At 35.7% G+C, this 17,634-nt stretch overlaps 2 protein-coding genes across 2 annotated transcripts; one reads left to right on the top strand and one right to left on the bottom strand.

Moving 5' to 3' along the window:
* Window positions 1-3,030: 3,030 nt before the first annotated feature.
* On the top strand, window positions 3,031-3,639 carry LOC122014253 (rapid alkalinization factor-like). The gene has a single exon (XM_042570426.1). It carries the CDS (start codon window positions 3,109-3,111, stop codon window positions 3,460-3,462), a length of 354 nt encoding a protein of 117 aa, XP_042426360.1. The 5' UTR covers window positions 3,031-3,108; the 3' UTR covers window positions 3,463-3,639.
* Window positions 3,640-6,316: 2,677 nt separating this feature from the next.
* On the bottom strand, window positions 6,317-14,621 carry LOC122015487 (kinesin-like protein KIN-13A). Its single transcript, XM_042572397.1, has 12 exons — window positions 14,075-14,621; window positions 13,456-13,677; window positions 13,011-13,181; window positions 12,073-12,177; window positions 11,789-11,866; window positions 11,562-11,643; window positions 10,481-10,643; window positions 9,028-9,357; window positions 8,686-8,904; window positions 8,037-8,607; window positions 7,899-7,964; window positions 6,317-6,895 (listed from the first exon to the last, which is right to left on the bottom strand). The coding sequence occupies exons 1-12, from the start codon at window positions 14,273-14,275 to the stop codon at window positions 6,713-6,715; spliced, it is 2,391 nt and encodes a 796-aa protein (XP_042428331.1). The 5' UTR covers window positions 14,276-14,621; the 3' UTR covers window positions 6,317-6,712.
* Between the last annotated feature and the right edge of the window lie 3,013 nt (window positions 14,622-17,634).

Here is a 17,634-nt window from a genome sequence, read left to right as displayed (position 1 = left end):
AGTAACTATGAAATTGTAATTACTCCAACGTATCTCATCAATTTAAGATTTAGACGAGAGATAAAGAAAATAAAGTACCAGATGATAATTTAGAAACTGTACCTGAGTTGCAGATGGGATAGGATAGGATGAGATAGGATGATATAAAAAATATATAAAAAAAAAAAGACACCTTTAATAATTCGAAGAAGAAGAAGAAGAAGAAGAAGAAGAAGAAGAAGAAGGGCCGCTCTACTTTTGTCCAAAATATTTTATGTATAATTAAATTGAATCGGTTTAATTTATCTGTAATTATTATAATAGTACATTGAGGTGTTATTTTAACTTTTTTATAAATAAAAGATAATTCTAATAATTAGGAGCTCCTTTATAAAGCTCTGCATTGCCCAAGTGCCAGTCCCAACTCGCTAATTAGGTGCTCCTCTTCTCTTTAATCACCATCAACTGGCAGTTACACCAACGGTCGCCCTCCTCCTCCTCGTCACTGCGCTACTCCCCGGCGGGAGCATCAGCGCGAGCGAGTTCCCTCTCGGGTAGCTCCCGTACTTGCTGACTGGGTGCCGCGGGACGATCGCGGAGTGCCTGGGGTCGGGGGTGGAGCTGGACATGGACCTGGACACGGAGGTGAACCGGCGGATGCTGGGGACGACGTCGCGCTGAATCCTGGCAAGACGCCGTGCAGCCTGAAGGGGGCGTCGTACTACAACTGCAAGCCGGGGGCGAAGGCCAACCCCTACAGCCGCAGCTGCTCCGCCATCGACCAGTGCCGTCAAAATTAACGTCGACGACGCAGTGAAATGAACGTCATGGAGTGAGTTGTGCTGCTTTTTCGTTGGGTGCAATTTGGTCGAACAGATGGCGCGCGCGCGTTATTGCCGCTGTAGGCAATAATAAATGGCTCGAGTTAAGTCTCTGTAATCTTCTTTTCCTTCTTCGTCAAGTGTTAATTTGTCTTCTAAACTATGTATCTTTGCCGTTTGTTAAGCAGTATGTGTTTTCCCAGTTCAATGATCTACTAGTCAAACTATGTTTCATTGTGAAATAAATAAATAAATAAATTTTTTAAATTAGATTAATTTACAATCAAGGAAAAACTTGGACAAACCATCTTTAAAAACATCCAAAATTTAGGGGCAGCACTGAACTCTAACTTTACGCTAAACACGTAGTAGACAGTAGTTACTGAATAACTTTTCTAATAACTGCTCTATATAATATACCTCATAAATTCTTAAGTTTAAACTTATTATAAACATATTATAACAACTATTCGATATTCGATAGCTTCTACGTATTATATTATAACAAATAGTGATTGCATTTGATATCATTCATAATTTGTTCTTAGATTATATGAAGGGAGATAATTAGATGGCTAGGGGTGGAATTTTTTCCAAAGACATGTGTTTATCATAAATTAATTCATATTTTATTGTAGCAAATCTATTACCTCTTACTAACTGAACATTTTATAGGAATAATTTTTATACATTATATATAGTAACTATTGTAGCTATTACCAGCAACGAATCCAGAAAAAATAGATGGACTGGGCTATAGATATGAAAGGGTTGGGATAAATAAAAAAAACTTTTTTATAAAAAATTAATATGCAATAATTTTATTAGTAAAAATATAATAAATTATAATAAATAATAAAAATTTATTGTTATTCATATTAAATTAATTTTAGATTTCTTGGATTTTCAAGATCTTATTTAATTATTAAACATATTTAAAATTTTAAATACCAGACCTAGGTCGTTGACACAAGTAATTGGAGAAAAATAAATAAATAAATAAAATATTTTGGAAGGATATCCCCTCTCTAGACATTAATGTTATAATGTTGCGATGCGTATGAAGCGATGCTGATTAGAAAAGTAGTGTCTCCACATCTGGTTGTCTAAACACACTCTTAATTATATCCTATGAAAAAGGTTGATAACACATCCGCTTTGAAACTTGTGGCCTTCGCAAGCTTCCACCCTTACCTTCCGGCAGCTGCGACAAGTAAGGATCCGGCGACTCCCACGACGGACCACGCGTATCAGCAAATGGATCAAACTGAGCTTTTCTCCTGCACCAGAGTGGTGGAGGATGCGACCAAGTTCGCCTTCGACAGTCTTCCACCGTCGGAGCGACCTCTAACTTGCTCGGTGTTGTGTCTCACTACACGAAGATCGAGGAAAATAGTTACGGATGATGTATCTGAAATAATGGCGAAGGGTGAAGAAACAGAGGTTGATGTCACCTTGAAGATGAAGGAAGCGGGTGTGAAATCAGAGGAAGCAGAAGCTCAAAAGAGGTGGCTTGGAAGTAGAGATGGTTCTCAAATAGGGTTGGGTTACAGCTCAGTACAGTTTGTACATAAATCCGTCTCTAGTTATTACAATAACACTGGACCAGGGGTATTTATTATTTTTTAACAACAATCGACATCCATATAATTATTGTTATGAGTTTTCCTAAAACTCCCTCTTAACAAACCATTCTCCCTCCTTAATCCCTATGATAGAAAAAGTTTGTCCTTACTCCTTGTATGTAACTCCCTAATGCATATCAATTTATTTAATTATCTTTTATTATTTTATAGATAGAAAAAATCTAAAAAATTATAACTCTTTTTAAATTTAACAGATTTAAATTAAAATCTAATATATTTTCTATCAAATTGAGTACACTTTTTTTCCCATATGACCAATTGATTAGTGAGTAAAAAGAAAGAATCATGCTCATTGAATGAAAAATATATTAGATTTTTTTAAATTGACTGAATTTAGGAGGAATATATTTTCTTTTAAATTTTTTTATATTTCTTTTAAATTTTTATATCTATAAAAAAAAAATAAGAATAATTAAATACATTTATTTTTATTATATTTAATTAGGGAGTGAGAATAAATATTCCCCTTTAATTTTACCCAGACACGGGCACCGTTAATGTTCTCTTTATTTGAGGCGTTTAATTTTTGCCCTTAAAATTATCAAAATATTTGACGAAATCCAGACACTACATTTCTAATAAAAAAAAGCTACAAGTCAACGACAATCTTCCCAGCAGAGAAAGGAATTGCCGTCTACTCGGTTCCACCTAACAGCTCGCAAATGGCGAAGCTACAGCGAGGCGCCCTCCTCTCACTCGCCTTCCTCCTCGCCGCCGTCCTCCTCGCCCCTGCCTCTGCCGGTGGGGAGCCGAGCGCGCTTCCCCTCGGCTGGATCTCCTCTCTCTCCGGCTGCCGCGGCTCCATCGCGGAGTGCCTCGCCGGCGACGAGTTCGACCTCGGATCCCAGGCGAGCCGTCGCATCCTCGCCACCTCTGGTTACATCAGCTACGGCGCTCTCAGGCGCGACACCACCCCCTGCTCCCGCCGCGGTGCCTCCTACTACAACTGTCGCCCCGGCGCCGAGGCCAACCCTTACTCCCGCAGCTGCTCCACCATCAGCCAGTGTCGGGGATGAAGGGGAAAACCCTAGATCTCTGCTCCTCTCTGGGAAAGAGAGATTCTCGTGGAGAAAAAAAAACTGACTAATTTGGTATGTAGTTGGTCGTCGTGTTCGATTTTTAAATAATTCTCATTCTTGCTGGTATGAACTGATGCTATTGTTGAATTGACGGTGTAAAAAACATTTTTATTCTATGCACTCCCTCAAACTTTTTTTTTTCAAAAGAAAATCTTAGAAAAGCAAGCAAACAGACAAACAAACAAACAAATCTTTTTAGGCTTTGTTGTTTCCAGTTTTCACCAGATGTTATGGTCAATGGTTACTGCACTTCTTGTGGCTTGTAGCTATGAAATACTGAAAATGCACTGTTTATGTTATTTCTCCTTGATCTCTAATGGTTAATGGGTTTTGTACAAGTAGGTGTTCATCTAGAAGAGATAGGAGGGGAAGAAGGAATTGGATCAACTCAAACAAACCTAGTCTTCATTATTGTTGATTTGTTTATGTATCTTTAACCATTGGTAGCACATAAAGTTCGGTAAGGGTAAGGGGGAGTGAATTATTGAATTGATGAAGAAACTATTGGTTTGGGTTGTCGGTCGATCCCCTCTCTGATTTCTAGAATGTGGACACATAAGATCAGTAAGAATGGCAAATGAAAGAGTATTTTGTAGTCATCAGAGACCACAAGGAAATTTAAGAAAGAGTTGAGAAAAAGATAAAGGCAAGGGGCCATGGCATTTATAAGTTTCTTGCATAAGTTGTTACTGAAAGTGTTCATTTCTGTAGCACAGCTTTAATAGTGGGGTGGATATAAGGCTAGGGGCCATGGCATTTATGTGAAGAATAGAAGTTTTTGTTCTAAAATCTGTGCATTGGCAGTCATTTCTTTGTTTTAATTCCTGTTTAATGGTACCTGTGTTAGTATTTATCTCATGAGTTGAGTTGAGTTGAGTTGAGCTGCCAAATTAAGCTACACAAATAGATGATTCTTTTTTTTATTTGAAGAGATGGAATAAAAACTTTCTTGTTTCTAATTAATGCCAAATTAAGCTAAAGAAGTTTGAGTTACTTTTCCTCTGTCGACCATGTAACATGTTTCATTTTCTTGCTTACTAGTTTTTGCAGTATGACCTTTCATTATCCTGCTCATCTCTTTTAAGCTTGTCTTGAGGCTCTATCAGCATGGTAGCTTCTTGGTCGAGCTCAACTTTTCTTGAATAAGAGAATCTACCCTTTATATTTCTCTTTAGAAAAAGAGGAAAAGAAAAGTCATGATAATCTTTCATCCTGATGATTCATGTTCTTTTTAAAGGAAGAAAAAGGTCATAATAAAGCTATGAACTTTCATGTTGCTGATTCCTGTTCCTATCTCTGTACTAAGACAATTGTTTCAAGACAAAAGAAGCCTTATTAAAGGGTAAACACTTGTCTAATATTAAATCTTGAAATCTTTTATAGTTCACTGTCTTGGTTTCCCAGTCCTTTTCTAGAGAATAAACACAGCTTGATTTGTGTCCTAATCAATGGACGATGAGAAGGGTCCATTCCGCCGAGGTCTCCACGTTACAAAAGATTCAAAGAAACAGAGCATTCTGGTAGGTATCAGTTGTTTTCAATTTGTACACTGTGTTACTTCTGGGAGACTTGGGCTCACTGTTGATGGGTTTAGACTAAAGCGGCTGCCGAGAGAGGCCAAGCGGTTGGACCGGAGCTTTTAGGCGAGGTCCGACCCTTGCTGACCAGACCATCTCTTGAATTTCTCTGAGTAATTTGCGTCTTAAATTATTTGAAATAAATTAATGAAAATATGAATCTTCCTATAGGATGTTTAAAGTTTATAGCTTGTACATCAAAGTGACAAAGTTACATAAAATCTCACTCATATACAGGATAGAGGTAAACTTGAACATGGCTCTGTCCTTGTGTGTATATGATCGCACTCATATACAGGATGACTCGCGGTACAAAAAAAAAAATTAAGTGATTTTCTTCTCATCATTTTGGCCCATGCAAAGCTGAATGAAACGACAAAAAAAAAAAATCTCGGTCATGTGCCATGGATCATCAATCATGATGTGTTCTCGGATAAAGAAAAGAAAAGAAAATCAATTCTTGTGCCCCTTCTTCCATCAGAGATATTTTTATTTTAGTGCGGGGTTACGGTGCAAACCTCTAAACCATTAATTAGGCATTTAAAATTTAAATCACAGCTGCAATGTACTGTAAGTATTTTTTTTTTTTTTATTGTGCGTTCAATGGGACGATAAAAATTTAAGAACATTACTCGTTTGGACGAATCTTTCTAAATATTTTTTGATTTATTGTAGTTATCAATGAAAAAAATTTCTTGAAATTAGATGTCACTTCTATGATTAATTGATTTGAAAAATTAGATATCTAAATTATTCAAGAAATGAAAAGATAGAGATTTTTATTTCTAAGTTTCGATCTAAAGATCTCACCTATAATTGAGTAAAAATTCAATTGTACTACAGCATAGTAAAACATAAACTAGGGACAAACTATGAAAGGACTGAGCTAAAATTAATCATCTTTTTATTATAATAAATTTATTTTAATTAATAAGAATTTTACTAAATAGAATTTTTTTTCTTAATGAGAATTTTACTTTATTTTCTATTTTTGTAATTTTATTATTTTCACGAGATTTTATACTCATGTACTACTACATCCTTATTATTAGAGCCAAAAGTAATTACTCGTCCCAAACAATCCAGCATTACTGGTCCTCCAATAAAATAGACAAATAAATCATGAAAAATATTTTACTACAGCATAGTAACCTTAAACTCCATCGTTACTAACTTTTGCACAAAAGGGCTTAAAGCAAAACAAATGCTCCAAATTGTAGAACGAGCACATCATCCTGCCACAACATTCAAATTGTTATTATCCAATAAAATAACAACCTGGTCACGTAGCCAAGCTTTGTAATCACTATTATCTCACGTTGCGAGACACTTTGCACACATCTCACCATTTAGGCACGCTAAAAGTAGCTCGGAACAAACAAACATATCATAAACAACATGATCGGGGATTCAAACGGATGGAACATGAAGAACCACTCACACTCCCATCCAGGCACCTTTCCATGCCAGCCAGAAGCCCACCGATCCAATGCAAGTATCCATCCAGGTCAAGAGGGCAAAAGGCTCTCGTAGGGTGGTTGGTCCTTCAGACCTACCAGGAAGAATAGCAAAAGAGAGGAAGTCTGAAAATGATGAATGCTGATTGGAAACTATTTGGGCCCTTTTTTCCTGCTAAGAATCTCGTGTTCTTTTAGGCGTTGCTGGAACCTCGCCAGCCGGGCCTGGAGGCTGACCAGCCCAGCAGCCTTGCGCGAGAGAACAAAGTTCAGCTGAGTTACATAGTTGTCGATAAAACTGCCTGGTTGATCAATTTCAGCCAACAAATTCATTTCCTGCACGAAAACCAACATAAGTTAGAACATATCCAGCCATACATAAAGTAGATAAAACTTCGAATGTTTAACGAATGCTATTTGTATAGGACAAACAAACATCCAGATCAAAACAGCAAAGAAAGCATTGTCGCCTAGTTAATTCAGATCCAGTGAGAAGTTTAGTAGATACATGGGATGTGCTCACAACAATATGCTATTCAAATACTTATATCCCTAACAAGACTAGCACAAGAAATCATGCAACACTACCAGTATATCATGCCTATAAATATTGAAGAAGCAATAAGGACTTGAATTTTATAGGTCGATGTTTAGTATTTAAACCAAAGTAAAATGAAGGTTCAAGATCCAGGGTTATAACTAGTCATCTATCAGTTCTTCCAATGCTTATATCAGATCCCAAACATAACTTCTTCAAATTGAATTATGCCACTAAAATGACATTTGGTAGGTACCAAATAGTGATAGGCTATTATCTCCATTCTCATCATATTGGCTGTGCATAATGGTAAAAAAGGAGTATGGGCAATGGTTCAGATTTGCAGGAAAGAATAGGTTAGAACTGCAGAACTGTCCGAAATGATTATGGCTATGCCATCCTGTTGTCAATTTCTTTTCTTATTCACAAGACTTAATCATAAGGGAGGATTGCTAATTGAACATACAACAACAACAACAACCAAACATTTTTCCACTAGGTGGGGTCGGCAGGATTGCTAATTGAACATGGATTAAAATATTCAGGTAGCATTTCAATAACTTTAAGACAACAGATCCATGTTGGTAGCTCAAATATCTAGTCGATCCGTGTTTGTTCCAAGATAGGTAAATAAACAGCTACTACAATGATAAAAGGTTAAAAAAAAAAAAAGAAATATGATGTGTGCCAGTTGGATAGCATTGTTCACAGTTTGAATGCTGAAAAAAAAAAATCTTACAATCAGCACTTGAACACTGAGATAATTGCTTAGCCAAGTGAACAAAAAGATTTCAAACTTACTTCACGTACTATCTCCATTGTATTCTCAATTTCCTTTCTATGAGCTGCTATAAGAGCATCCTCTTCCTGGAAGTTACAACAACATTATGGACAAAACAGCAACAAGCATCAAAACTTATAGCCATCAAAAACTTATACCTCAAGTAGTGCATTTATTTCATCATCATTACATGAAACTTCCTGATCATACTTTTTTGATGGGATCTCAGAAGAAGAATCAAATACTTGCTGCTGCTTATGACTAGAAGATACCAACTGAGGTCCACTCTCTTTTCTAGACCAGTTGTTCTGTCTCTCACTCTTTTCTTCTTTGGGCAATTTTCTACGAGGTGGGGAAACCTTTGATACTTTATCTTCATCTTGGGTGTCAAGTGAATTCTGAATAGAATATGGTTTATTTCCATAACCAGCATTCTTAAATTTCATCTCAGCTCTTTCACTATCGAAAGAACCTGGTACTTGCATTCTCTCTTCCCTTCCGCTAGGGAAGTAATTTGTCATTCCAAGAGAATTCCTATCGAGCTCAGATGAAGCCTGAAAAAAAAATTCTGCATTACTCTTGGGCAATTCCACTGCATTCGGACCTTGATTTTGTTCATCAGCATCAACTGTAAATTGAGATGATGGTGCTGATTCCTTGCCTGAAGGAACCAATGGTGCAGGTGCCTGATCTTTTCTAGCATTTCCACTCTTGGACAGACTTTTAACCCTGCTCAGCCAAAAGCTCAAATATGAACAGCTAGGACAGTTTACCCATAGTGTAGGTTAATAAGTTACACTTCCATACCTGTCAGCATATCTCAATGTGTTCAGAGTATGTTCACAAGAACCGGCATTGGGAGAAATGCATGAAATCATGACAGTTCTTGAATTGCCAACAAAAGAATCACGAAGCACCTCAGTCAATTTGCTCCCTCTAAAAGGGATATGTAGTTGATCATTGTCTAGGGCACGTATGCATTCCTTTAATGCCAAAAGACTCTTGTTTATTTCTGCTCCCTCAATTCTGCAAGGAGAGTGAAACAGAACTGTGAAAATACTATCATAGCAAGACTCAAATTAACATGACATATTAAAATTATGGAACATATACCAAAACAAAAAAAAAAAGGATCCCTTGTTCACTAACCTTGTTTGGCGATCATTGTCTGTTGTATCAGCACCTCGCTCACTCCCAGCAAGATCAATAAAAGAAATCTTTCCAATGACTTTGACACCTCGTGAATCATTATTTTCTTTCTGTCGTCTGTTATCTTCTACTTCCTTGTGTTTCTTAATAGCCAACTGCAAAATAGCATGGGATCTTGATGATTCCTCATTAGCTCCAGTAGAACCAGTGCTTCTTGAACCATTTCCTTTCTCAATAAATTCCTTAACCATCAGAACATCTGTGACCTCAAATTCCTGTAGTCCAACAATGCAAACTTGTTGCTTCCCATCTTCTCTCATGCAAAGTTTCCTGTCAGTATTGTCAAAATGAATTGCAATGTCATCACTAAGCTAAGAACAAATTACCTTTAGAAATGAGGATCACGAAGACATCACAATATCTTCTTTCATGTACATAGCCGGAAGATTTTTCAAAAATAATGTGTCAATCAGATAGCATAAAAGCATGTTATTGCCGAATGTAAGGCAGTATCAAATTATTCCATGTATATGTTACAATATTTTTGCAAGAAATTAGTTCTTCATTTCAATATCTCTGTCCCTCCCCATTGCTCTCCAAAGAAATGGGGAGAAAGTGGATCCCACCTCACCTTTCCTTCAACACCTTTTATTCCCCCTTTTCCGTCTACCATAGGAAACATAACATTTCCCAATGTCCCTTAATTTGTCTTTCGTATTTTTCATTTGTTTTACCTTTATCCCCATCCCTAATGAATTGTATCCTGTAGTTTGCAAGTGACATTGATTGTTAGTTGACCAAATGGAATTTAGACTAAACAAACATAAATGAATCACTTATTTGAGTGTGCCTGAGTGAGAGAGACAATATTAATTAAAAATAACTCGTATGCCATGCCAATAAAAATCACTGCCCTTAAAATGCATCTCCCTCAATTTTCATGCTTTTATATTCATTAGGGCATGGGTTTTTTTTTCTTCTTTGGTTTAATTTCCAATGGCATGGCATCTAAGTTGGATTTAATTAATATTAGTTGAGATATCATGTCACAACAGTTGGATAATAATTTAGTATGAGGCATATATGTTATGACTTGAGTTAGAATAGGAGTATAAAAAAGAAGGTTAAATAAGATAAATATAGGTTTGCAAATGAAATGAGGAGATGGGTATCAAATTTAGGATAGGTTACCCAACAATAAATAACTACAAAAAACAAACCTTCATGCCATAAAAAATAATATTCAAATCTAATATTGTATTCAGAAATTTGTCATTACCACCTTATTGATCAATGATTATAATAGAGCAACATTTGAAAAAGCACCTTGACTATCATGGCACGGAGGAATGTGGCCAGGTTACGTAAAAATAACCACCAAGGAAAAATCTAAACCAACAACACACAAACACGATAAATAAAGTGAATTTACATCAGAGAATGACAATCCAACCTTCGATCACAAAGAAGATCAAAGAGCTTTCCACCGTATATCTCAAAGTAACTAAGCCATAGTTTAAACTTTTGATTGCGGTAAACGGGTTGATTTAACAAGCGAACAATGTCTTCTGCAGCTCGGAGCGGCAAAGGTTGCATGGTATATGTCTTTCCACTGCCTAAACAAATATAAACCAAGTGGAATACTCAAGGTAAGAAAAATAACAAAGTTAGTAATTCTAGAATTAGTACCAAGTTTATTCCATTTACTTAATCCACAAGCTAAGAAAATTGCATCTAATTTGAATAGGTGAACACCTAAATGAAAAAAAAAAGAAGCAGAAGTCGAGAAGCTAGTTTGACAGCAGTTAAAACGAACATAATTTATCTCATACAATTTCTTATCTCTAATCCAACCCTGAAGGCACCTCAAAGATTTAGTTTGATGAGAACATTTCTAATGAAGGGAATATTTTAGTAGTTTGATGAGAACACATATTGAACAAAGTATCCCAATCAATCCATCTAGTTCATATTTTTATATAGAAAAAGTATATGCAAATTATCCAATGTATAACACAGCATTTAACAATATAAAATACACTGATCTTTATTAGTGAGCATATAATTAAATAACTAAACTGTTAAACAAATTAACACTTGCAAGTGGCAAGTTACATGATACCACATAAAAAACTTTTTAGTGTTTCACAATCACAAGAATTACTCTTTAGTGGAAGCAATCATGACAAGAAACCCTCATTAAGTTTTTGATAATTAAATCAATTGAATCAGTTATTTTCTCTTTTCATCACATAGATAACCCACATATCCCACATAGGTATTTCCTGCCTGGCTGCCTAGGCACCTGAACCACCTGAAAGGACCACATATGTGATATGTGGTTCCTTGTCTATAACACCTACAACACTTTTTAGAAAATTGCTGTAATCTTTATCCAAAAAAAAAAAATCGAGCAAACATCTCTAAAATTAATGAATCACAGTCAGCAAGAAAAAGGTAAAGATACTAAAACAGCCTTCAAATTATAGTGAGAAAAAGATGATAGATCCAGGTTATCATATTTCTAATGGCACCTGTTTGGCCATAAGCAAAGCAGGTTGCTTTTGTTCGCTCAAAGATGATGGGTATAATTGGCTCAACTGTCGCACGATATACCTGCATGACAAATTATTATAGATATTTAGGAACATAATTATAATAAACATGTGAATATTATAAGGGATTGTTTTGTTGATGATTGGATACACGAGGAAGCAGATACAATGACGATGACAGAGAGAGCAGCTGCTGACCTACTTACCTCATCATTAGTAACATGCTCATCCAAAACAGCATCAAAACAGAACTCATGTCTTTCCACATATGCAGTCAAATCAACCTACCAAATTAGAACAGGCATGAAAATTTTGGATGATAGCAAAACAAACGAGAAATCTTACAAAAACTATGGTGTTAACTATTTGGTATTTGCCAACAACATTTTCAGTCATGCATTCATTACAAGTTCAGCAACAACATTTACAAGAGGCTGAAAACTAATTACCTAGAGCCAAATTGTAAAAAACTTTCTGCAGTAAAAAATACCTTTAACTTAGGCTCATGGACAGTTAAACAAGCATTGTCATTTACAGTGACAATGTCATCCTCCTTTCGGGATCTCTCTTTCTTGTTTAGAGGTCTTTTACGGACCTATAAATGATGAAAAATGAAGGAACAAAAAAAATAAGCAGACATCTAATGCAGCATTACATTACAAAAACTAACAAATTTCTCCATGTCATAAATACTCAAGTTGATAACAAATATCAACCATTTTGAGGTTTTAGCCTGTGAATAATACTTTAGGGGAAAAAATTAATAAAAAAGAATTTAGCAAATGACTGCTACACTCCAACATATCCATTCTCATATTTAGCATGTACATAAACTTAATGATTTTGAATTTTGAGAATGTTGTATATTCTGTCAATCGTATTTAGTAGAAGTCTTCACTTCATTTCTCCATTTTGATCAAGCATTCTTGTCACAAAGACAAATTGCCCATGGAATGGCTTTATTCACCACTTCATTTCTCTTTCAGTATGAACCTTGCTAAGGTCTGAGGAACAAAAGCACTACTTAAAAGGGTAAAGCTTTGCTTATCAATCTTCCTGGACAATACATTGAAAAAAAATACATATGGACTAGATTCACCCCAAGATGACATGCAACCCACATGTTCTTATCAAAATAACATGAAAACATTTTAGTATTCAGACACTCCACATCACGCAAAATGAGTTGCTACCTGAAGCTGTTTTTCTCCAAGGTTTAATGATCGCAATTATTAATAAATCAATTAATGCAAAAAAAAAAAAAACAGTGTGCTAAACTGATATTAAAGCATATTGGTCTTTTTAGCCTTTACTTTCCATTTTTATTTTAAAAAAAAAAGACTTAATAACTAATTATATAACATAAGAAGTGTGAGGAGATCAGAAGACAACACTTTAGAGAAAGCATTCCCATATTTCTAAACATACCACAACTTTGATCTTTGCAACATTGTTCTCTTTAGTGTTAATCTCTTTTTCATTGTCCAATGGCCTGATATTACCATCCACACGTCCTTGTTTAGAAGATGGATCGTATTCATCATCAAGCCCCTTAGTGGGAAAGAACGGGGATGGCTCAAATGGTTCGGAAAAGACATGCTGCAAAATAAGGGGAAAAGAGAAAATAAGTCTAACAGTTTCTGATAAGAAATGATAACTACAAAAATCACTAGATGAAGGAAGACGGCCATGTTGTTGTCTACAAGTTATTGTTCCAAGGCTAATTTGACAAACTTTCGTCTAAAACATACATACAGAATTAGGTGAAGTTGGTAGTGTAATGTTTAGGCAGCAAACACTTTAATATTTTGTAATCTGTAGTGACACTGAACAACATTGCTTTAATTATGCACAAGATCTCTGAGTAGCATACATCTGAAAGAAGCTCAGTGTCATCCATTGCATGAAGATCCAAAAGTCCCGCTCCAAACTCCCCTCTTAATTCAGGTGAATAAAAACCATCTGCTGCACTCGTGCTGCCCAGACTTTGTGCTGTTGGAGTATAGGGTTCAGAAATAGACTCCCCATTGAAATTCAAATTCCTGAAAAGCTTATAGAGTTTCTGCTTCTCCTCCATAGTCTGCGGTCCATAGCCCTGCCAAATTCATCTCTCAAACATTCAATTACTAGTTTATTCCCAATTAATCATTTAATCATTGATTCAAAAGTATATGCTTTCCACAGATCCTTTTACTGAGACGTCAAAGACACTAATAACAAAAGAAAATCACTTTTTGTTTGGTGTTTGAGGATACAAACAAATAACAACGGAAATTTGAAATGCATTTTGATAACCAAAATGAAACAGTTTTTCTAGTCAAATTATCACACAACAAAAATAAATGACCCAGAAATGGATAGACGATTACGATTGGAAATTTAACTATTGAGATTAAAGAGAATAAAAAAGATAAACAATCTTTACCGGACCGTTTATTAGACTAAACGAATGAAGGATCAAGAAGCACGGAGTCGGATAAAAGCGGCTTCACCTGCATCAGGAGATTCGGAAGCGCGCGATTGTCAGACGACGCCATGGGCGACGCCAGGTGCTGAAGCCCAGCGGATTGGAGCCACCGTGCCATCACAGCATCCTCGCCGCCGGGGCCAGCCGCAGTGCCAGGGTGATGGTCATACAGAGCGGCCGCCGCGCTGCCGCCGGCGGCGCCCTGCTGCAACTGGCCACCACCCATGTGGCGCTGCGCCCTGCGTTGGGGCGCCAACTTGCCGGCCGCAGGAGGCGAATCCGAGATCCGGGAAGCAGATCGGATGAAATCAAGGCGTCGGACAGAGGTACGACCTCGGAGCCTGATTTGGACTCGAAGATCCGACTTTCGAGGGAAGACGCTGCGGATCGAGATCTGAGGAATTGGGGGCAATGGGGGACCAGATCGAGGAGTAGGGATTGGGAACCCTAATCGATTCTGGAGAAACGGGAAGGGGAAGGAGGTTTCTTGGACTGGAAGGGAACGAACGAGAGAGAGACAGAGAGAGATGGCAGGAGGCAGGCGTTCGTGATGGAAGAAGGAAAGAGGAAGAAAGAGATGATAAGAAGAGAGAGAGGAGAGAGTTTGCGGGAACGTTTCAAATTGGTCCAGAAATTTTTTCATATTCTACTCTATCTTCAAATTTCAAAAAAAAAAAACAAATTTGAATTTGCACCCAAAATATCAAAATTTTTACATAGCCCCTCAGAGTCTACATAATCTTGAATTATCTCCTATAGCATTCAAATTCATATAATTTCGTAGAAGGTTAAAGTAATGACTATATTATGTCAAAAAATCAAAAATCAGAATAATTATATATAATATTTATAAATTAAGAACATGTAATTAAAATAGTTATCTAACTATTTCATATGAAAATGTACATTGCAAGAGGTTTTAGAATTAATTAATGAGAGACCGAAATATTTGTTTATAATTATTTAATGAACATTTATAGCTAATTTGATTTTGAAGGTTGAAAGTTATGATAGATTTAAGAATTATAATTGTCTTTGTATTATTAGATTTGCTTTTGAAGGATGAAAGTTATGAAAGATTTAAGAATCATAATTGTCTTCCTATTATTAAATTTAGGAGTAAATGATAAATTATCTATTAAACTATATTTTTTATTTTTTAAATTCTCCATTAACCTTTCCTCTTGGTTTCCTGGGCATATCTTATTATCTTTTCTATCAAAAGATTTTTTTTAAAATAATATTTTATCATATTGTTTATATTTTTTTAGTTGGCATTAGCTATCCAACTTACACTGATTAATTTTAGGATGATCAATCTGGTTCCACTAAAGTTTCTCACCGATCACTAGTGTAAATCAGGAAGCACTCGTAGTGAGCAACCCATCAGCCCAATATTCTTATGTCAACCACCTATTAAAGTAAATATATTCGTTAATTCACTGAACCTAAAACTCGATCCTTAGATATCTGGTAAATTGAGAAGGCGCTCTGCCGTTGTGTTATTATCTCATGGGATACATATAGAAAAAGAAATAATACAATGTATATCATTCCCTATGTGATGTTGTGCACCTGGGTGGTCGAAGCACCCAAGTCACTTCCGGTGCTCGGTCACTCAGGTGGACACAAGAGGTGTAATATATATATATATTAATGTGGTTCATAGAAGTGAACAGTTCATGTGAAAAAGTTGTATTTTTTAAATGTAAACAGTAATTATTAAAAGTAAAAAAAAAAGAGTAGTGATGGTGAATAATAAAAAAAATGAACATTAATTATGAGCAATAAAAAATGAATCGTAATTTTAAACAGTAATTATGAATATTAATTGAATGCTAATTACTAAAATTAGGATATTTTCCTCATTTTTTCTTCTTATTAGTTATGTTTTATTGTTCAAACTTTACCCTAACTTTTATGAATCTTATAACGAACTTTTAGTAGCTCTTGCTACCTAACTTAATCACAAACTTTACAAGGTTAAACCACGAGACAATTTCTAACTTTCGAAGGCAAAGAGACGAAAACAGAACTTTTTATTAACTTGCCATAGAAATTTTATAGGAAATTGTACAAATTAGGAAATTGAAAGTATACAAGCTAACTTAGCTAGTTTCAAACTTACTTAGGTTTTTTTTTTTTTTACAAACCTACATAGGGAAATTATAAGGACATTACAAGAGATACTTATAAAAAAACTAGAAAACACACTTAGACACTTGCACACTTCTTGGATGCCCTCAGCGTATGGAGAAGAGAGGTATTTATAGAAGGAGAGGGAGAGTTTGCTTTAGGGTGAAGAAAGATAAGGTGTTAACTTTAGGAAGAGTTGAATGGGGGATAATTTTACTGGAGATGAGGTGTCAGGAAAATGGAGAATAAAGTGGGATAATGGAGAATAAAGTTGATATCCGTGAGTAAAGTTGTCGATGGAAAATAATGCTTCATGTCGTCATGACTTACGTTTTTGGTATCATGATGTCATTGCTTACCCCTTCTTTAGGGTTCCAACATATTGTTCAAGTTTTGTGCTCCAATAGAGTCTAGTAATAGAGCTCTGGAGCTAGTGGCCTAGCCTGAGTATCATCTCTGTTATGGGTCTCTAAATATGTTATATCATATCTGGTTGAGTTGGTCATTTTCTTTCCTATCCATTATATATTTTTCTTCCTATAGTGTTGGTATAGAGTCCTGTGTTGAGTAGTAAAGTTGAAAGAGAAAGATTGTGTACTCATATCTGTGGGGCAGGAAATCTTCTCTGTATATGTTTCACCAACTAGAAGATATTCTGAGGGGTTATAATTTTGATCCCAAAACCAATTGTTTCCTTGGACAAAAGCTCATCAGTGCTTTAGTTGATCAACAGAGTCAACGGGTGTTGTCTATTTTAGATCTAGGTCAAAAGTATATTCTGATACGTCTAGCTAGAGTCCATTCATTTCATAAATATCTATTTTAATTGGATGTCTAGTTGGCTCAATTTTTAAATCTATCCATTATGGAGAAGAACTATCAAACGTACAAATGATAAAAGTTTCTTCTTTAAGGGCCTAAGCCAAAATCTCATATAATTTCTTAGAAAAGTCTTTTACAGAGTCTAAATTCTGAACCCAAAGTTTTTGTAGAAGTCCATAGTCTATTAGGGTAAAGGGGATAATTAATTTTTCTCGAAAGTTCTGCTAGACGTATTTTTCGTAATCAATATTTTCTCTTCTGAAAGAACAAAGTAATTGGCATGGGCAACCATAATTTTAGTTTGGTCACATGTTTTGGAAAGTTTTTGACACTTAAGCTTATAGCTTAACTTGGCTTCATAGACTATGGTCATACCTTATGGTGGACTTATATGTAGGATTTTGAGTAACTCACATAAGTCTAGAAAGTTTGAAATGTTGAATTTTCTACCAAGCTATAAATATATGTATTAATGTCTTCAAGAATGTTGTAGGGAAAACCTAATAGTATAGATTATGAAGTTCATTGTCCTGATATATTGACCGTTTTGGCTTTAAGTTTGCTAAAGTCAAGTAATTAGACCTATGAATTAGGCCTAAAGGTTGTTTGCCCGTTGTTCTAGGCTTA

This window comes from Zingiber officinale, chromosome 8B (genome assembly GCF_018446385.1).
Source record: "Zingiber officinale cultivar Zhangliang chromosome 8B, Zo_v1.1, whole genome shotgun sequence".
Lineage (NCBI taxonomy): Eukaryota > Viridiplantae > Streptophyta > Magnoliopsida > Zingiberales > Zingiberaceae > Zingiber > Zingiber officinale.
Note: the sequence above shows the minus strand (reverse complement) of the source record. Positions and strands in the feature narration are given on the sequence as shown.